This window comes from Tupaia chinensis, unplaced genomic scaffold, assembly GCF_000334495.1.
Source record: "Tupaia chinensis unplaced genomic scaffold, TupChi_1.0 Scaffold000383_1, whole genome shotgun sequence".
NCBI lineage: Eukaryota > Metazoa > Chordata > Mammalia > Scandentia > Tupaiidae > Tupaia > Tupaia belangeri.
This window is the reverse complement of record NW_006159885.1, coordinates 1,134,391-1,155,663: the sequence shown is the minus strand read 5'-3', so window position 1 is coordinate 1,155,663 and position 21,273 is coordinate 1,134,391. Positions and strand designations below refer to the sequence as shown.

At 41.3% G+C, this 21,273-nt stretch overlaps 1 protein-coding gene across 1 annotated transcript in view; it reads left to right on the top strand.

Annotated features, from left to right (window-relative positions):
* The window catches only part of UTP18 (UTP18 small subunit processome component), a 55,529-nt gene that overhangs the window by 5,899 nt on the left and 28,357 nt on the right, over window positions 1-21,273 (top strand). The window contains 6 exon segments of the mRNA XM_006172406.3: window positions 4,662-4,760; window positions 8,532-8,599; window positions 11,959-12,047; window positions 15,537-15,662; window positions 15,764-15,938; window positions 19,527-19,627. Of these exon segments, the coding sequence (XP_006172468.1) occupies window positions 4,662-4,760; window positions 8,532-8,599; window positions 11,959-12,047; window positions 15,537-15,662; window positions 15,764-15,938; window positions 19,527-19,627 (658 nt within the window).

The window sequence follows — 21,273 nt, the reverse complement described above, 5'->3', positions numbered from 1 at the left end:
TAACTGCTGGTCCCCCCCCCCCCCAATGAACTTTTAAAATTCTCAAGAATTTATATTGGGTCATTAGAAAAGCCATGATGTATTTTCGCATAGAAAAATAGAACAAATACATTATGACTTTTCTGACAATGCAATAATTTTGTATTTAAAACAGAGACCCGCTCAACTGGGTCTTGTCAAACCACGATTCCTTTCCCTTAGGCTCCCAGTTTGTCAAGATCTTTGGTGCTTGCCTGGTATGTTTCAAGGTGACCTGGGATCTCAACCTGCAGTTAGCCATGTGGCATCTAGGATTCAGTTCAGTAATCTACCACCTGCACCACTGAAGCTGGGCCTATAAGTATTTTTAAATGACTGCTCTAGCTCATTGTATTACAGTAGAGGTAAAAGTAGCTTTTCTCCACTCTTCTAGTTTCTTTGGCTAGTCTAAAAATTAAACTGACATAAAGCAGGTCACAGGAAGAGTCCCACAAAATGCAAGATAGTGACCCAGCTGTAGTGGTACAGTGATACTGCAACACTGCGGTGCTGGAAGCCATGTGGAAGAGTGGGCTTTGGTTCCCCTGTGAACCAGTGGGCTTGCTGGAGAGAGTCAGAGATGGTGAGAGAAAGTGAGAAATCACCTCCCTGGGGTGGGGGGATGTGGGCACACTATAACCCCTTCCCCTTCTCCCCCATTCCTCTCCCGGGATTTTGGACATACATGCACGCATGCCTAATGTGATTTAAGTTGCCAGGCTGGGACTCAAACCACAGTTGGCCATGTGGGAATCCAGTACCTTAACCACCATGCCACCTGCTGGCCCTGGTGACTGTTTCTCAATGATCTTAGTAATTGGATCTATATTTCTCAATATTTCATATTCTCGTATTTCAATTTCTTTCTTTTTTTTTTTTCCCCCTAGGGCACTTGGGCTTGCCAGAGAGACAGAAAGTAAGGAAACCCCCCTCCCCCCAGGAGAATGGTCATGATACAGTCCATTCTCTCCGTTCTCCTCTTGGGATTGGGATTTTGGGCACTTACGTGCATGTGCCCAGTGTGAGGTTTAAGCCACCAGGTCCAGGACTCGAACTGCAGTCAAATACTTGGGACTCCAGCGATGTAACCATTTTGCCATTTGCTGGTTCTCTCATGTTTATTTTTCTTTTTTTTTTTTTTTTTGGAGAGGTTTTTGCTATAACGTACATGCACTGGCCAGAAAGAGAGACAGAAAATGAGAAATCATTCCCCTAGCAGGGATGGCCACTCTACAATCCCTTTTCCTCCATTCTCCTCTCAGGGTCTTGAGCACGCACGTACACACACACACACACACACACACGCCTGGTGTGAGTTTAAGCCACCGGGTCCAGGACTTGAATCACAGTTGACTACATGGGAGGCCATTATGCCAACTGCTAACACCCCCTCATATTTCTTTATATGTCAGATTTGTTAAAAATCAGTGGGAGGGACTGATGGATGGCATGGAGATCCATCTAGGCAGTTGGATCCTACATGGCTGACTGCACAGTCCGAGTCCAGCTTGAAATCAGGCATGTACATACGTGTGAAAAACCAGAAAGAATGAAGGAGAAAGAATTATGGTGTGGTCCACCTCCATGCTTTCTCACTTTTCATACCCTCTTCTCTCTCTCTCTTCCTCTCTCCCCCTTTATCTTTGGAGAGACCATGTATTCTGTAGCAAAATAATACGACATAAAATACAATAAGGTTGTCTCTCATATATAGCCTTTTAAAAAAACAAAAATCAATAGGCAGCAGGTTGGACTCGTAGCCTAGTGGTTAACGGAGCTGAATCCCATATGGCCGAATGTGTGGTTCAAGTCCTGGACCCCAATGGCTTGAAAAACATGCAGGATGTGTGTGCATATCTGCCTCAGATCCTGATAGGATGGAGAAATGGAGGAGAAGGGATTGGTGTGATCATACTCCTTTGGGAGTGTTTTTCCCTCTCCCTTTGTCTCTCTCTGGGCAACACATATGCTTTCTGGCAGTTGGGAAAAACAAAATAACGGGGGGCTATTGTTTTGTGATCTAGACCCCAATAGACCAGACCAGATTGGAGTCATTTGTGCTAAAACGCTACATCATCAAACTGAAACTTCGAGAAATCTGCTAGATCCTCAAGTAGGTCAATTTTTTTCTGAAATAGAGTATTTCAGTCTGAGTCAGTGACACAGAAAAAAAAAATGTACATCTCATGGCTCTTAAGGGACATGCACATGAAATACTGAAGTGCTAGCTAGGATCATTAGATTGTTTTGTAAACAGCCTGTTGCCCAAATATAGTCTTTTATCTTTCAAACTCATTATCTCTATACTTGTTTAACCATGTAGTCAACTGCTCCCTAGTTATATTATTAGAATTTAATCAGTCGCTACTGTATAAGACTCTTTGCTACTCCTGCCTCCCATTTGGACTTTTACTTTTAAAATTATCCTGAAATCCATGAACTTTAAGCATGTATTAGTCAGGGAAAGTTGGATATTGTAATTCTTAGGCAACTTTCCTCATTCTGGACCAAATAAACTCTTTTGCTTTACTTTCTTTGCCTCAACATTTACCGTGGGTTTATTCCCTACCTTCCTATACACTTTTTTTTTTTTTGAGAGATTTTTTGCTATAGGGCATGTGCACTTGCTGGAGAGACAGAGAGATAGAAAGTGAGAAATCACCCCCTGGGAGGAGGGATGGCCATGCCGCAACCCCTCATCCATTCTCTTCTTGGGATTTTGGGCACACACACACAAACACACACACACACGTGCCCGGTGTGAGTTTTAAGCTACTGGGTCTGGGATGTGTACCACGGTTATCTACCTGGGAGTCCAGCAACATAACCATTATGCCACCTACTAGCCCTGTACAATTTTAAATATATAGTCAAATCTGTGAGTCTTCATTAATATTATTTTTAAAAATTATTTAGCTTAACTCATTATTATTACTTCTTAATTTGACCAAAGAAATAGAGAGGGAAAGTGAGAAAGCAAGCCACCTGGTCCAGGACTCTAACTGCAGTCGACCATGTGGGAGTCCGGTGCCTTTAACCATCATGCCATCTGCCAGCCCCCAATTATTAATACTGATATAGTATTCCTTTCCATGAGACAGGGTGGTGGAGGCACTTCCATCAGGGTCTGCACACTGTGATCTACTCCCATTCTCAGCCAGCCTGGATTGCAGGTGTGTGCACATCTGCCCAGCATGCTCAGGGAGGCCTTGGGACATGAACCCCAGACTTCCCTGTGTGGGTTAAGTTGTGCTGAAGTGCTGTCATCTGACCCTCTTTATTGTTTGATCCTGCTCATGTGCATGTACCTAGTGTCCAAGCCACTGGGGCCAAGGCTGGGGCTTGAAACTTGGTCGGCCATGTGGTATCTGGCTTCCTCTGCACAACGTTTAACCTCTGTGCTATGGAGCTATCCCTCTAGTTTTAGAGAAAGATCAATGTTTGCCTTTATTTTCCCCTTTAATATATTTGTGTACATACATGCATATACACGTATATATTTTTTCTTTTTTTTTTGTTTAGAAAGATTTTGGACCAGCAGTTATATTAATGTCTGTGTTGCTGGACTCCCATGTAGTCAACCACGGTTCGAGTCCTGGACCCGGCGGCTTACACTCACACCGGGTGCGTGTGCCTGCATGCCCAGGATTCTGAGAGGAGAATGGAGGAAAAGGGATTGCGGCGTGGCCATCCCCCCTGGGGGGTGATGTCTTGCTTTCTATCTCTCTCTCTGTCTCTGTCTTTCTGGTGAGCGCATGCGCCCTATAGTAAAAACCTCTCCATAAAAATAAAAAAAAAAAAGAAAGATTTGCCGGAAAGATACAGGAGAGAGGAAGTGAAGAATCACCCCCTCAGGGGGTATGTTAATGCCACAGTCCCTTCTTCTCCATTATCCTCTTGGGATTTTTGGCATACACGCACACACATGTGCTCAGCATGATTTTTAAATCGCTGGGTTTGGGACCTGAACCATGGTCAACTACATGCAGCGATGTAACCATTACACAATCTGCTGGTACCCATAGCGTAATATTTTAAGGTTTGCTTTTTATGTACTTAACATTTGCATTTACCTGGGATTTATTTTATTTATTTATTTATTTATTTATTTATTTGGAGAGGTTTTCGCTATAGGGCGCGTGCGCTCGCCAGACAGCCAGAGAGAGACATAGAGACAGAAAGCGAGAAATCACCCCCCAGGGGGGATGGTCACGCCGCAGTCCCTTCTCCTCCATTCTCCTCTCGGGATCTTAGGCACGCACGCACACGCGCCTGGCGTGAGATTTAAGCCACCGGGTCCGGGACGCGAACCGCGGTCGACTACGTGGGAGTCCAGCGACATAGCCATTAAGCTAACTGCTGGTTCCCAGAATTTATTTTTTGAACATGTTATTAACTATGTCTTGAATGTCATGATGAATTTCTGAATTATTACCTAAGGGATAAACTAGATGATCTGAAATTTCAGAGACAATTTAGGGAGAATGGAGAATATGTATGTGTTATATTCTCCATTACATTTGTACGGCATTCCACGTTACAAGTCTTGAACTGTGTTGTTCTATTAAATGTTACTAAAGGCAGCAGTTATTTATGTTGACTCTTTAAAAATCTTTTAAAATACACCGTTTACTTTTTTATAGGGTTGATATGGTGACCAACCGGTTTCGGAAGGATATGATGAAAAATGCCAGTGAAGTTAAACTCCCAAAAGACAAGCTTCAGAAGAGACTTAAAGAAGAGTAAGTGTCCCATTTCATGTGATTTGCCAGGAGGTATATGTAACCAGTAAATCATTTCTGTTTGCTAAATCTTTTGTTTTAATTGCTTTTTTGGGTAGTCACATTTCCATTTTGAAATAGTAAGAGCATTGCTGTTGTAAGCAATGAGTTCACTTTGGTATGTATTTTGTAAGCACAGAGAAAATCTGTGAAAGAATTAGTACCTTCCCATCCCTATATAATCAGTGATAATTCATCTGTTTATTTGCTTATGGTAAGCTCTTTCACAATTTTTTTTTCAATTTTTGGTTAAGAGAATTATTTTAACTTTATTTATTTATTTTAGTTTGACCAGAGAGGGACATAGTGAGAGACAGAGAGAAAGTGAGAAAGGAAGCTCCTGGGTCTGGGACTTGAACCACAGTCGACCATGTGGGAGTCCAGCACTCTTAACTACCATGCCACCTGCCGGCCCCTCACAATTTCTTTTTAAAGAATTATTTTATTTATCTTTATTTATTTCAATTTGACCAGAAAGGGAGAAGAAAAGGGGAGAGGGGAGAGAAACAGAGAGAGAGAGAGAGATGAAAAGTGAGAAAGCATGCCGCCAGGTCTGGGATTTGAACTGTAGTCGGCCATCTGGGAGTCCAGTTCCCTAAACCACCATGCCACCTGCCAGCCCCTTTCACAAATTTTTTTTTTTTTTTTGAGAGGTTTTCGTTATAGGGCACGTGCGTTCGCCAGAAAGACAGAGACAGAGAGATAGAAAGCAAGAAATCAACCCCCAGGGGGATGGCCATGCTGCAATCCCTTCTCCTCCATTCTCCTCTCAGGATCTTGGGCACGCAGGCACACGTGCCTGGCGTGAGTTTAAGCTGCCGGTTCCGGGACTCGAACCATGGTTGGCTACATGGGAGTTCAGCGACATAGCCATTATACTAATTGCTGGTCCCACAAATTTTTAATATAAAAATTTCTAAACTTTAAGCATCTGACACCTAGATACATTTTTTTTTTTAAACATTTCACCATATTTGCTTTATATATTTGTAGTGTAGGTGTGTTTTCCCAATCTGTTTGAGAGTAAGGTACATGTAATGTAACACTAAGTTCCTTAAGGTACATTGCCTAAGATCAAGGACATCTTTCATATTCACAGTGCCTAAGAAAATTAACAGCTAATGGTCAGCATATATTAATTTCTCCAGTTGTCATAAGCTCAAACATTGTATTAGGATTTTATGTCTTTTTTTTGGAGAGGTTTTTGCTATAGGGTGCATGTACTCACCAGAAAAAGAGACAGAAAGTGAGAAATCACTCCCCAGGAAGGATGGCCATGCCACAATCCCTTCTCTATTCTCTCGGGATCTTGGGCGTGCACGCACACGCACCCGGTGTTGAGTTTATGCCACTGGGTCCAGGACTCGAACTGTGGGCAACTACATGGGAGTCCAGCGACATAGCCATTACACCAACAGCTTGTCCCATATTATTACTGATTTTTAATTTGACCAGAGAAAGAGGGAAAGTGAAAAAGAAAGTCACCAGGTCTGGGACTTGAATTGTGGTCAACCATGTGGGAATCCAGCGCCGAACCACCACACCACCTGCCAGCCCAAAATACATTCTGAAATTTCTATTTCTTTTTGTTGTTGAGGTGAAATTTATACAGCACTATTTTAAAATGTTTATAATTTAGTGGTATTCACCTTCTCTATCTAGTTTGAAAGCATTTTTATTACCCCATAAGAAAGCCTTGTATCCATTAATCAGTCACTCCCCTTTCGCTCCTCTTTCACTTTGTGTTTACCTTGTCTGTCTCCTGTATTCCCATGAAGTTGGGTTTAAAGGGTTGAATGTGTTCAGACTATTTGTGTCAGAAATATATTAAGATGATGTGTATTTAATTCATCACTTCTGGGAAGCCACAGTGTCGGGTTCCCACCTGTTAAGTTGTTATACTGAGTGGGATCACTAGGCGTTGTGTTCCTCCAGATATCTCCACTTTAAAGGTCTGCTGTGCAATTAGTAAATCTATATGTGGTTCTTGTGTGCGTGCGAATAACCTGTTCTCCGAAGACACTGTAACTTAGTGGTTTTAAGCATTCACTGATTATGACGTAACTATTACATTTCAGGTTGCAAAACTGTTTTTTCTGGTTCTCATTGTTGATGTCCTCATATGCAGGTGATCACAGATGCCTGTTGACTATACAGAGTTGGTTTTTACAAATTTACTGAACAAAAGAAAGAACCATCTCGCAAGACCACCATTTTGTCAGTCTCAGTGTCTGTGGAGGTTATGAGGGAAGGGCATGTATGAGTTTTGGGCCTGACGTTAGTCACAGAATAGACTTGGGTGGGTGTTACTGTTGTGGTCTTACTGATCTAGTTTGCAGCCTGGTTCCTAGTTTCCTGGCCTCACAAAGAAGTCTCAGGCTCACTTTGTCCTTGGTGTGGTCACGCTGTAGTCCTTTCAATGTTTCTCCATCTTGTCAAGGTTTTGGTCATGTATCCACATACACTCAGCATTTTTTCAAGCCACTGTGGCTGGGATTCAGATGAGTGGTCCAGGCCTCCGAGTTGGACTCTTCATGTACTAATTCTGTCCCAACTGTCATTTGTTCCTTTTCTTCTGGTTTTATGGTTCATGTTTTCCTACTGCTTTGCATGTCTAGTAATTTTGACTGAATTCTGGGAAATGTGAATGTTAAGTTTTTGAGCTTCTGGGGTTTTTTTTTTTTCTTTTTAGTTTTTGTCCTGGCAGGCAGTTTATTGGTTTGCAGATCAATTTACAACTTTATACACTTGTTTATAAGCTTTGTTAGAGGAGGTCTAGATTATTATTTACATTAGATTGGTTTGAACCCCACCACTAAGATATGATCTTTCTGGGATCTCTACTGAATGTCTCAAGTGGTCAATAGGACCTTCCCTCTTACTGGTTGGAACTTGAATGTCTGAGCTATGGTATTGTGTAGCTTACAGCTCTGAAGTGGTTCTCTGCTTAGTAGCTCTCTCCTGGAGTCTCATCCTATGAGTGCAGCTTAGTATCCAGGGTTGCCATTGAACTCTTCAGCAGGTTTCTGGTGCTTTTTCTCCCTGAGAATTACTCTGCCCTTTAAATTTAAACTGTATCAGCCTCTTTCAGGTTTAATCTTCTGGGTTTGCGCCAGGGCCTTCCAAATGCCTGCAGAGGAAAATTGCTGGTGGTAGTAGGGCTCACCCTCTTTTATTCGCCTTCTCTCAGGGATGACTGTCTGTTGTCCAGTTTCTGGAAACAGTTGTTTCATGCATCTTGTCTGGTTTTCTAGTTGTTTTTGTCTAGTGGACCTAGTTTGGTGGGCTAGTTTGTATTTCTGCATTAAAAAGTTAGAAGGACACTCTGCCTAGTGGTGAAGTTTTCTGTATTCTTACCAGTCTGGTCATTTTCTTTCTTGGTTTATATAACCACAGAGAGACTTCGGTACTAACTCCTGACACCTGGGATGTGTTGATACGAGCAAATCAGATAACCATCTGAGTATATGTGGTTAACAACAAATGTGTATCCAGGTGTCCTGTTCCCAGAACCTGCTCAGGTGGGCAGAGATTCATGAAAGTTTCCAACATAAGCAGTTTGGAACTATCCTGTGTAAATAGAAATAGTACAATAAGTTCTGTTTTTAAAGATGGTAGCAACTTCGAAAGAGAATCCATACATACTCTCAAGCATGGTTTTAGCTATACCTTTAAATGTACCAAGCACTATGAACAATGGTATAACAAAAAATTGGAAATATTTTTGTTTAGGTTCCAGCATGCCATGGGGGGAGTACCTGCATGGGCAGAGACCAGTAAGCGGAAAACATCTTCAGATGGTGAGTGTTGATATCTCAATTTAACTTAGTGAGCCTCATTTCTATAATGTTATTCCTTCAGTTTCTTAAGAGGCTTGTTAAAACCTACTGTTCCAAATGTGTCTTTAAAGTTTTAAATTGTTTTCTTAAAATTAGTTCATTTCTTTGAGTAAGAGACAGAGAATGAGATAGAAGGGCACTTGCAACAGGGTCTTTATTTTTATTTTTTGAGAGATTTTTGCTGTAGAGTGCGTGTGCTTGCCACAAAGACAAAGAGAGACAGAAAGTGAGAAGTCACCCCTTCTCCTCCATTCTCCTCTTGGGATATTGGGCACACGTGCATGCACACATGCCTGGCATGAGTTTAAGCCACCGGGTCTAGGACTCGAATCACAGTTGACTACATGGGCGTCCATTAATGGCATCGGCTGGTCCCTGCAGCTGGGTCTTTAACCTGGAACCTCTCCCAGTGTCAGCCAGCTTGGCAGCACAGGGATGACCTGGGACACAGACTGGACCTTCCCATGTGTGTCCAGCACTGCATCACCACTGTGCCGCTGGCTGGTGCCCCTCCTGTATTTAAGACAGGGCCTTATGTGTGGTGATCTTCCTGCCTCAGTCTTCCTTCTGGGAGTATAGACAGGCGTCACCACACCCTGGACTTTTTTTTTTTTTTTTTTTTTTAATTTCTTTCTTTGGCGAGCGAGTGAGACAGAGAGGGACTGTACCCCCAACAGAGTCTTGATGCCGCAGTCCACTCACAGCTTCAGCCAGCCCTGGATCATGGGCATGTGCATGCCCTGTCGGTACTCAGGGAGGTCTCTGGACATGTTTCTGGAACCTCCGTACATGGGTCGTGCATGTGTGTACTGCTGTGCCACTGTTGGGTTTCACACACTCCCCTCATACACAGTTTTTAGTTAGGGTCTGGCTGTGTTGCCTAGACCAGACTTGAGCTTGTTACCTGCCTCAGCCTCCCGGTTGGCCAAGTCACTGGGGTTATAGGCTTGTGCTGCTGTGCCCTGCCTTTGGGTCAGACAGGAAATGAAAGACCCATATCCAGGCATCCCATGAGGTCCTAGCCTGAGAACAGTATCTTAGCAGCTGTTTTACTGTGGCCGAGGAGACCCTTTTTTAAAAATAACATAAGACTTAATAGCAGGTTTCCTACTGTAAGGAAAAATAGAGGAGAATGAAATTTGTGTTTATTTTTAAACAGAACTATGTTACGTTATGGAATGAGATTAAGAAAAAATAAATAACATTCTTAATTTGGAGCTTCTCTGACTACCTTGGCAGCTGATTTAATTGCCCACTTGGACGTGGGACGTCTTTCTAAGGCATGTATGTGAGGTCATGCCCAAATGATTGGACACTGTATTAAAATCCATTTTTGAACTTCCCACTCTTTAAGTTTGACTGGTGGTATAACTCTTCTTCACTTTAGGCCCTTTGAGTTCAGATATTACAATAACAGATGTCTTAGCCAAGGTCTTATTTGTGTACTGGGAGTTAAAAATTTTAGACTCGGAATTAGCCTTTGAAATACTTTACAGAGGCTGGACTGTATTCGTCCATGTCTTACATTCCTGATGAGCGTGCTTGATTTCTACCACCGCCTTTTTCTCCTTTGCCCTGCCCTGCCAGTCTCAGGGTATGTAAGTCCAGGGAGCCCATTCGAGGAGTCAGTGTTGTATATAATTCTGGTAGAAAACTCAACTTGTAATAAAGTAGAAATTGAACTTATTTCTAGCTAGATGCTTTTAGAGGTTGAAAGAATCTTAGCAGTATAGCCTGAACTTTATCTATTGTAGGAAATTTTCTGTCAGGAGAGTCATTATGCATTTTTACTTAGAATAACATAGAAAAATATGTCATGACTTTCCAGACAACCTAATACAACATCATCTTCTCCTCAAAACATTACATGGTGGTATTCTCTTCACTAGGCCATTTCTTGCCCATCTCTCCTTTAGGAGCTAATTGATGGGAATGATTTTCCTGTTTTGTAATTTACCTCATGACTATTCTCTTTTCCTACCTTTCAAACACGCATAGATTGTTTTACCTCTTTTTTCATATAAAACTGTTCTGTTACTGGGGAGAACTCTATCCAGGTTTGTTTTTAACTTGTTAAATATGCCTTGTTCTTTTTAACCCAAGAAGCTTAGAGGGCCTTTTTTTTTTTTTTTTTTTTTTAAGATTTTTGTCATAGGGTTCATGCGGCTGCCATAGAGAGAGAAAGAGGGGAGAGGAAAAGTGAGAAATCGCCCCTCCTACGTGGGATGGCCATGCCATGATCTGCCCCCACCTCCACTTCCTGGGATTTGGGGCACATGCACACACACGCCCGGCGTGATCCTCGAGCCACCAGGTCTGGACTCAAACTGTGGCTGACCATGTGGGAGTCCAGTGCCTTAACAACACTCCACTTGCTGACCCTTGGGGGCTTTTTACTGCTATTGGGTCATCAGAAAAGTCATGATGCATTTTTTTTTTTTTTAGATTTTTGCTATAGGGCATGCGTGCTTGCTGGAGAGAGAGAGAGGGAGAAAGAGAGAGAGATGAGAGATGAGAAATCACTCCCTGGGGGTATGGCCACGCCACAATCTCTTCTCCTTCATCTCCTCTTAGGATTTTGGGGACTCATGCACACACATCTGGTGTGAGTTTTAAGCCACTGGATCCAGGACTTGAACCACATTCAACCACGTGGGAGTCCAGCAACATAGCCATTATGCCATCTGCTGGTCCCATTATGCCATCTGCTGGTCCCAGTCATGATGCGTTTTTGCGTAGAAAAATGCGTCATGACTTTGCCGACGCCCCAGGAGTTTTTGCCTTAGCCCTAGCCCATTGAGCGCTTTTAAAAAGTCTGCTCAGCTACTGAATTACCACTACAATTTTCAGCCACTTCTATGGGAAGAGCAGCCCTGTTTGCTCTCTTTGAAGTTCTGATACACAGTAAGCAGACATTGATCTTTTAGTCAACTGAAAGTTTAGTTCTTTCTCATGTGAGTTGTTAGGCTAGATCTGCTGTCTACTACTCTATTACCAATTTTGTCTTAATTATGAGTTGTTCTTTTTAAATGAAGTGTTGGCTTTATTTAAACTTTTATTTCACTTCACCTTGCTTGAATCACCATCTGTGTTAGTCTTTCATATCAGCGTCAAGCTGATTTTGACTGTATATGCTAAGCTCTGTGCCATCTTTTTCCTCTCCTTTGAGTGTATTTTAAACTGCTTTTATCAGTTGCTGCTTTAAAAAAAGTGTAGGTTGGCAGGCTTAGAGGGGAGTTTAAGTTGGAAATATTGAAGTCTGGAGTAAGTAAAAGGCTCATTGATTCTCAAGATCAGCTTTTTGGGTTTGTTTGACTTAGATGAGAGTGAAGAGGATGAAGATGATTTGTTGCAAAGGACTGGGAATTTCATATCCACATCAACTTCTCTTCCAAGAGGAATCTTGAAGGTGAGAGTCAATGACACTGGAGTCTATCCAACCGTTCACCTCTTAAGTCCAGACTGCTTTTCATTTATGGATGTATGGATTCCCATTATTTGTGGGATTAAGAGGTTTGCTGCCATTTTGCCTTGGTAAATATTTATTTATTTTTCTTCCTTTTGTAGGAATGATCAAGTGGTATTAAATTATGTCCCCAGCAGTTAGGATTCCTATTTGATTTCCCCTTTTGCATTTCTCTTCATTCCCACTGGTACCAGCCTAGCCCACACTGCTGGCATTTCTCAGCTGGCACATACTGCTTTAGCTTCACAGCTTCTCTCTCTACTTCTCCTTTATTTCTTCCTAAGCCATTCTTAATATAGTTGTAGCCAGAGGGACCTTTTAGGAAGAAAGCATCAGGTCATGTAACTTTCCCTTACTTTTTGAACATTTTTTAATTCTTTATTGTAGTCTAGATTGCTCTTCATAGTCTGGCTTTTGCCTTCATTCTCAGACTCATCTCAGACCTCTTTCCCCTTATTCCCTGCTTGAAACATGCAGGCCCTTTTCTGTTGAACAGGTTGGGCGCTTTTTGGCTTCTGAACCTTTGCTCTTGTTCTGTCTGTGTACCTTTGAGTACTGATAATGATAGTTCATTCTTACTTTTCTGTTCAGATGGTACCTTAAGAATTACTAAGAGGGACCAGCAGTTGGCCTAATGGCTGTCGTTGGACTCCCATGTAGTCGACTGTGGTTTGAGTCCCGGACCCGGTGGCTTAAACTCACGCCAGGTGCTTGTGCGTGAGTGTCCAAGATCCTGAGAGGAGAATGGAGGAGAAGGGATTGCAGCATGGCCATTCCCCCTGGGGGGTGATTTCTTGCTTTCTATCTCTCTGTCTTTCTGGCGAGTAGCAAAAAACCTCTCAAAAGAAAGAAAAAATTACTAAGAGACAGAGTAATTCCATCTCCTCTGACTTTATAAAGACAGTTCATCCATCTCTTTGTAGGTTGAATTCACCTCCACTGAAAATGTAGTTACCATAAAAATTTAATTTAGTTGATTAGAGACTAAAACATACATATAATACTTTTGTTTTTAATTGGAAAAATTTAACGTTTATTTATTTCATAAGAGTGAGACAGACAAGCACCACCCTCTCAGTAAGATCTCATGTGGGCCAGCAGGTGGCGTGGTGGTTAAGGCACTGGATTCCCACATGGCTAACACTGGCTTGAGGCCTGGATCCAAAGTCTTGAAAAATCATCCCAGGTACACATGTGTGCATGTCTGCCAAAAATCCCGGGAGGAAAATGGAGAAGGGATTGCTGTGTGATCTTACCCCTGGGGGGTGATTTCTCACCTTCCCTCTCTGTCTCTCTCTAGTGACTGCATGTTCTCTATGGGTGAAACTTTAAAAAAGAAAGATCTTATCCCCTAACCGTCCCAGTCAGTCAGGATCACGGGTGATGTCCCAGTGTATACACTGGGAACCGAACTCATGATCTCTCACGTGGGTCCAGCATCACTTGTAACAGCATATTACTGCTACATCACTGAGCTGGTCTATGGTTTTCACTCAATTTTTTAATTCCCAGAGGCACACACACTTGCCAGAGAAAGAGAGATGGAGAAAGCATCTCCACAATGGGGTATAGTCATGCCACAATTGCTTCTCCTTTTCTTCATCCTGTCAGGATTTACGACATGTTCCATGCACATGCACCTGGCATGTTTTTTGGCCACCACGGCTGGGATTCAAATTGTAGTCTGCTCTGTGAGTTCTAGTTCCCTTAGCTATTCGGCTATAGGATTCACCCTAACTGATTTTTTTTTTTATAAAGAATTACTTATTTGTTTTTATTTATCTATATTATGTTTTAATTTTCTACAAGGCACTTGCACTCACCAGAGATGGGTGGGAGGATGAGAAAGCAAGCCACCAGGTCCAGGATTGAAACCAAGGTTGGCCATGTGGGAATCCGATGTCTTTTTTTTTTTCTTGGACAAACTATAGGGCGCATGCGCTCACCAGACAGACAGAGACAGAGAGACAGAAAGCGAGAAATCCCCCCCCAAGGGGATGGCCACACCACAATCCCTTCTCTTCCATTATCCTCTCGGGATCTTGGGCACGCATACACACGCGCTCAGCGTGAGTTTAAGCCGCCGGGTCCAGGACTCAAACTGTAGTCGACTACATGGGAGTCCAGCGACATAGCCATTACACTAAGTGCTGGTCCCGGAATCCAATGTCTTAACCACCATGACACCTGTCTGCTGGCCCCCTGAATTTTAATATATAGGAAAACTTAGGGAAACAAAAGAAGTAACTGAAAACAGTTCAAGTGGTGTATAAAATCATTAGATTTGTTTTTAGATTTTTCTTCCATGAATGATAGAGAAGAGAGAGAGAGAGAGAGAGAGAGCAAGCAAGCCAGCCAGACAAGACAACATCTCCCAAAATGGACATGCTCATGCCTGTCATATTCATAGAGATCTCTGAAACTTTGCCATTTCATTCAGTCTCGTAGAATGTTGCGTTACTGCTGTGTCACTCTGATCCTGAGATTATTGCTTTAAACCAGCACGCGTGTATCCTCAGAGGAGAATGTGAACAATCTGTGCCGATCACAGATTGGAGGGATAACAGCATAGTGATGGTTGTTTTTGTCTCATGGATGCAGAGATGCCAGTGTGAGACTTATAAGTAAAATTATTCTGGAAGTGAGATGCTGGCAGGTGGTGTGGTAGTAAAGGCATTGGAATCCCACATGGTAGACCGTGGTTCAAGTCCTAGGCCTGGCCGGGCATATGTGGGCCTATGCCCGAAATCCCAGAGAATGGAGAAGGGATTGTGGCTTGGTCATTCCCCCTGGTGGGTGGGGTGATTTCTTACTTTCCCCCTCACTGTCTGTCTCTCTCCTTTGGTGAGTATACAAGCACCCTATAGCAAAAACCTTAAAAAAAAAATTATCCTAAAGTCTAATAACCTTTACCATAGGGTGTATCTTGGGGAAATGACTATAAACTACTGCTCTAAGAACGCTTAATAAATTTAGACTTCTAGACATCAAAAAGATGTAATGATTTAATCCCTTCATTTGAAAGATGGTAAAAATGGGTTCTTAAGGAATGACTTGCTATCTGTGTCAAAATTGTGGTCTCTTTTTTTTTTTAATTTTAAAGTTTTTTCCATGAGTGTATGAGAGAGAGAGATGGAGAGATACAACACCTCTGACAGGCCTTGATACCATGATCCACCCCCCATGTCAGCCAGCCTGGGTCATGGACACACGGATGCCCCACACATTCGGGGGATAACCTTCTCTTGTGCGTCCGCCTCGTAGACCATTGCGTTTTACCACTGTGCCACTGTCTATCTCTGTTGTCTATGGGCTTTTGCTTAACATTCTGGCATACTGTCTTCTATATTATAAAGTAATGATTTTTCTTTATCCCTAAAGAAGATACTAATGCATTTGAATTTGTAAAACTCCAGCTTTATTTTTCCGTAGATGAAGAACTGCCAGGATGCTAATGCTGAACGTCCCACTACCGCTCAGATCTCCTCTGTGCAGTTCCACCCTCGTGCGCAGGTTGTGATGGTCGCAGGACTAGACCACGCTGTGTCACTCTTTCAGGTACACCTCTTAAAATGGGAGACTTGTAATAAAAAGTGCTCATTATCAGGATGTAGGGTTTAGAGGAAAAAACCCAAAGGGATGTTTGTATTTTCTTATAGGTTGATGGAAAAACAAATCCTAAAATCCAGAGCATTTATTTGGAAAAGTTTCCCATCTTTAAGGCTCATTTCAGTGCTAATGGAGAAGAGCTTTTAGCCACAAGTACCCACAGCAAGATTCTTTACGTCTATGATATGCTGGCTGGAAAGTTAATTCCTGTGCATCAAGTGAGAGGTAAGGTTTCTATGGAACATGCAGCCTGCTGTCCCCCGTAAGCCGAGTTCATGTAACATTATTTATAACTGCTCCCTCCCACCAATAGAATTCTGAAAATGAGTTTTTTTAGTAAGTTTTTGGGAAATGTCATGTTGTTGAGCTAATATTTGAATAAAACCAGTGACATGACTTTTCTATTGAGTACTTACAGGGAAATGGTACTTTGGAAATGGATAACCCTCTAGACCAGAAAAGCAGTAGCAAGTACGTAGCTGTCAAGTTAGCAGTTGATGCAGTGGTGAGAGCGTGAGCCAGGGAGCCAGAGGCCTGGGTTCTACCCCTCCGGAGATCGTTTCCACTCTCTCGTACTTTTCAGGAAGTTTGGACACACTCTGCTAGTTCTGGTGTTTGGTATAATACAGTTTTGATTTATACTTAAAGGAAGTAGAGCACTGATTTTGGAGACCCCTATGTAACGTACTTTAAAGAATTAACTACTTAAGGGAACCAGCAGTTAGTGTAATGGCTATGTCGCTGGACTCCCACGTAGTCGACCACGATGCGCGTCCTGGACCCGGTGGTTTAAAACCCACGCCGGGTGCATGTGCGTGCGTGCCCAGGATCCTGAGGGGATAATGGAGGAGAAGGGATTGCGGCATGGCCATCCTCCGTGGAGGGTGATTTCTCGGTTTCTGTCGCTGTCTGGCGAATGCACGCGCCCTATAGTAAAAAATAAATAAATAAATAAAACTCTCAAAAAAAAAAAAGAATTAACTACTTAAAAGAAGCTTCTTTTTACCTACTCTCTACCCTTACCATAATTCCCCTGTATTCTCCTGTCCTTGCTATCACAAAATACAGTGGCACTTTCATGAAACCTTAGGAACTAAAGACCTTGTAATGAGTTTGGCTGGTTTAAGGTTATTAATCTCAGGAGGAAGTGTTGGCACATGCCACAGCTCACTGCCATTTCTCTGTTAAACTGGTCCTGTGTGCAGCTGTAAAGGACAGTAGCAGCTTTGTACAGCTCCTCTTCTGTTAGTGATTGAAAGTCAGGCCAGTTTTAGAAACAGTAATAATGCTGGGACCAGCAGTTGGTGTAATGGCTGGGTCGCTGGACTCCCATGTAGTCAGCTGTGGTTCGTGTCCTGGACCCAGTGGTTTAAAACTCAGGCCAGGCGCGTGTGTGTGCACACATGCCCAAGATCCTGAGAGGAGAATGGAGGAGAAGGGATTGCAGCGTGGCCATCCTCTCGGGGGGGTGATTTCTCGCTTTCTGTCTCTGTCTGTCTGGTGAGCACATGTGCCCCATAGCAAAAATCTCTCCAAAAAAAACAAAAAAACAAAAACAAAAACAAACCAGTAATAATGTTTACCCACAGTTTCTACCTGTTTATTCTTCTGTTTCCCGATAGCTTTATTATTAGTTTTAATTTTCCAGAGGGTGCATGTACTAGCTGGAGAGAGAAAGTGAGAAAGCACTCTAATGGGATAGTCACCCTGTTATCCCATCTCCTGTATTTCTCCCTCTGGAGATTTTGAGCACATGTGTGCACACACCTGACGTATTCCTCAAGCTGCTGGGCCTGGGACTCAAATAGTGTGATTAGCCATGTGGGATCCTACTGCCTTAACCACTGGGCTAGGGAGTAACCCCTGATAACTTTAATAATCCTTATCAAGTAGATTTTTAGCTTATATAATCATGGTTTCAGCCAGGGCTTCTCAGAAGTTAATGCGCACACAAATCTCCTGGGATCCTGTGAAGATCTGCTGAATCTCTGGTTCTGGAGGTCTGAGGCAGGCCTGACTCTGTTTTTCTAACTAGCTCTCAGGTGCTGCCGACATTGCTCGTTCATGGACCTTGCTTTCAGGGAAAAAACCTTAAACCATTTCCTCATTAAAATGGGAGATAATAGTATTAATTATTACAGTGTCGTTTACTTATTATTATTTCATTAATCAAAAGCCTTGGACCTTGGTCACGCCTTGCTTTGCATCCTCTTGAGAACAGCACACCAGAGGTTGGCCAAGATAAGTTGGTGACCTTTACTCTGGATCTCTAGGTACTCAGACATGTGTATCTAGTCATGAGCTACTTTTAATACATGGCATTTGTCTTGCCCTCCCAATCTCTTTCTTTCTGCTTTTCTTAACAAGTATAGCTTGGAAATTATGATAAAAATAGTAATGATAAATTAAATAGGTTTCTTGTGTGGTAGTATGTTATTTATTGAGTGTTATTTTCAGTCTCATTCTAAAACTAAGTAACTAGAAAATTTTTTTTCAGCTTTTGCTATAGGGTGCAGGGTGCATGTGTTTGCTAGAGAGAGAAAAAAACAGAGGGAGGGAAAGTGAGAAATCACCCCCAAGGGTGATGGCCATGCCACAATCACTTCTCTTCAATTATCATGCCCAGCATGAGTTTCAGCTACCAGGTCCAGGACTCGAACTCTGGTTGGCCATGTGGGAGTCCAGTACGTTAACCACTATGCCACCAGCTGGCCCCAAGGTTATCTTTATTGATGATTAAGAGCACTTGCACATGCAAGAGGGTATTTAATGGTGTTCAGCACCTAGTTTATGCAGTTGACCCTGAACAGCTTGGGTTTAAATGGCACGGGTCCACTTATACATGAATTTTTTCCAATACATAGTGTAATGTATTTTCTCTTCTGTATTAGTTTCTAAAGAACATTCTCTCCCTAGGTTGTTTATTGTAAGACTATAGTATATGATACATATATAACATTCAAAATACATGTTAATAGTTTGTTATTTGTAAGGCTTCTGGTAAACAGTAGGCTATTGTTAGTTTAGTTTGAGGAAGTCAAAAGTTAGGATATTGAATGCATAGAGGTGTCAGCATCCTTGGCCCACAAGTTCACATGTCAACTGTATTTGTTGTTATGGGTTTTATTTATTTATTTATTTTTTTGGAGAGGCACCCCTGAGGGAATAGCCATACCGCAATCCCTTCTCCTCCATTCTCCTCTCGGGATCTTGGGCACACACGCACACATGCCTGGTGTGAGTTTAAGCCACTGGGTCCAGGACTCAATCGCGGTTGACTACATGGGAATTCAGCAACATAGCCATTACGCCACCTGCTGGTCCCTGTTGTTATGATTTTGACTGTTTATAATGGTAGTGTGTTTCTCTTGTAATGAACTTTGTGACAAAGAAGTATAATATATTCCTTTATTGGATTGCTGGAAAAGTCATGATGTATTTTTGCATAGAAAAACAGAGAGAAAATACATCATGACTTTTCTGACAACCCAGTAGTTAAATTAGAAATATTACTGCTTACATTTAGAAAATTTGTTGATGTGTTTACAATTTAGAGACCTGAATCTCTAACTTACAGTTGGAATGGTGAATGCAAACCAAATTGAAGTTTTCCAGGTACTTGATAGTGACCTGATGTTTGGGTCAGAGTTAGTGATGCATGGAATCAGATTTATTCAGAGTCTGAGCTAGCTTTTATTTGATTTGAGGCCCTAATACATTTTAAAAGATAAGAAACTTAATTTTGTCAGTAGGAGATAGTTTTACTGCCAATTATATTAAACCTTAATTTAACGGATTCATCTTCTTTCATAGGTTTGAAAGAGAAGATAGTGAGGAGCTTCGAAGTCTCCCCAGATGGGTCTTTCTTGCTTATAAATGGCATTGCTGGATATGTGCATTTACTGTCAATGAAGGTAAAACATTTTTGGTTGTGACTTGTTCTTTTTATTTTCCCCATGATCATTTTGTATTTATCAAAAGTCATGAAATATTTGGAGTTAAGTGCTTATTATTCTGCCATAGGGAAGTTCTGTACCATGATCAGTAATACTTAATATGTATAAAACCGAAACACGAACATATTTCCTGGCAATACAAACAAAAAACCATATCCTAGCGACTTAAAGGCAGCAATCCAAAAATTTCCAGAGAAGCAGGACTAGTCATAGCAAATATTTCACCTTTGTCACATAACAGATTGAGAAGCAGTAAAAATGATAAGACAAGGATATGGATCCAGACTATTAAAAAAAAAGAATACTTAGGCTTTTAAGGTATTTCACATTTATTTTTCAGAAATACACCATTTTAACTCTCGCCTAATATCTTCTTTTTTTATGTATTATTCTATTTGTTAATTATTAATTTGACTAGAGAGAGACAGAGAAAAAAATCTATTTCGTTAGTAGATCTCTGTCCCCTTATTCTCATCATCAAGAACAGTACATCGTCTAATGCTCTGCACAAAGCAAGCACTTAGTAATTGCTGCAAACAAGCTTATCAGGGTTTACTGGGTTCTAAGTTAATGCAGTTTCCTGAACCAAAAAATACTAGAATTTTCCAGTTTTATTTTAGAAACAAGAATGTGGAAAAGATTGTCCCATAATATGACTTTGAAGTTTTAAATAATAATAATGAAATAATTTCAGGTCTGAAAAGTCTAGCAATGTATTTCATAGACGATTCTCTTAGATGGGCCTATGTAACTATTAGGTTATCTGGAAAGTCACGATTTGTTTTTCTATGTCTTTATATGTAAAAACAAGTTGTGACTTTCCAGACAACCCAATAAATTATTTTCATTAATTTTAAAACACAGAGAAATTATATACTAGGTATGTAATTAAGAAAATCCGATTTCTTTTAAATTCCATGTTTACATGCTGGCATTTGATACCACTTCATATATAACATTTGTGCAGTGCAAGTATGATATTACACTGTTACTCACAATAGAGAATAGTATGTAATATAAAAATATTTAATAACCAGTACATTAACTCATACTCAAAACTTTCAAGTACATATTTTCTTATAATATCTAAATAAGGATATACAAATGCTCATCAAGTGACACAAGCCATAGCCACAGTTATTTAAATCAAATGATTTATAAAGCATTTAAAAATGCTATAATTGTTCATTTATCTGCCTGTCCTTAGCTATATGATACAGTGATTTGAACAAACACTGGACACAGGGCATCAGAACTTTTCTAATGACTTCTTTATTAAAATGATAATTGATAAGTGACATGACAGCTCATTGAGCAGAGTTCCTTTTCACATTAACAGTATTGTTCAGTAAATCCTCTCCTGGATTATGCCAAACAATAATCAAAATTTATCTAGCCCTTATAATACCTTTTGATAGTTTCATAGTTCATATTTTTATTATTGACTAGTTCACAAAAAGTTTACTGAAATAATACTTTTCTTTACTCATGATAAGAGCATGTGCACGCACATGTTACAGTGAGAGATGGTGAGCGAGTGAATAAGACTAAGAGACGAGCACCCGCTATAGGATCCAGAGCTGCCACTTGTCCTTAGTGTAGGG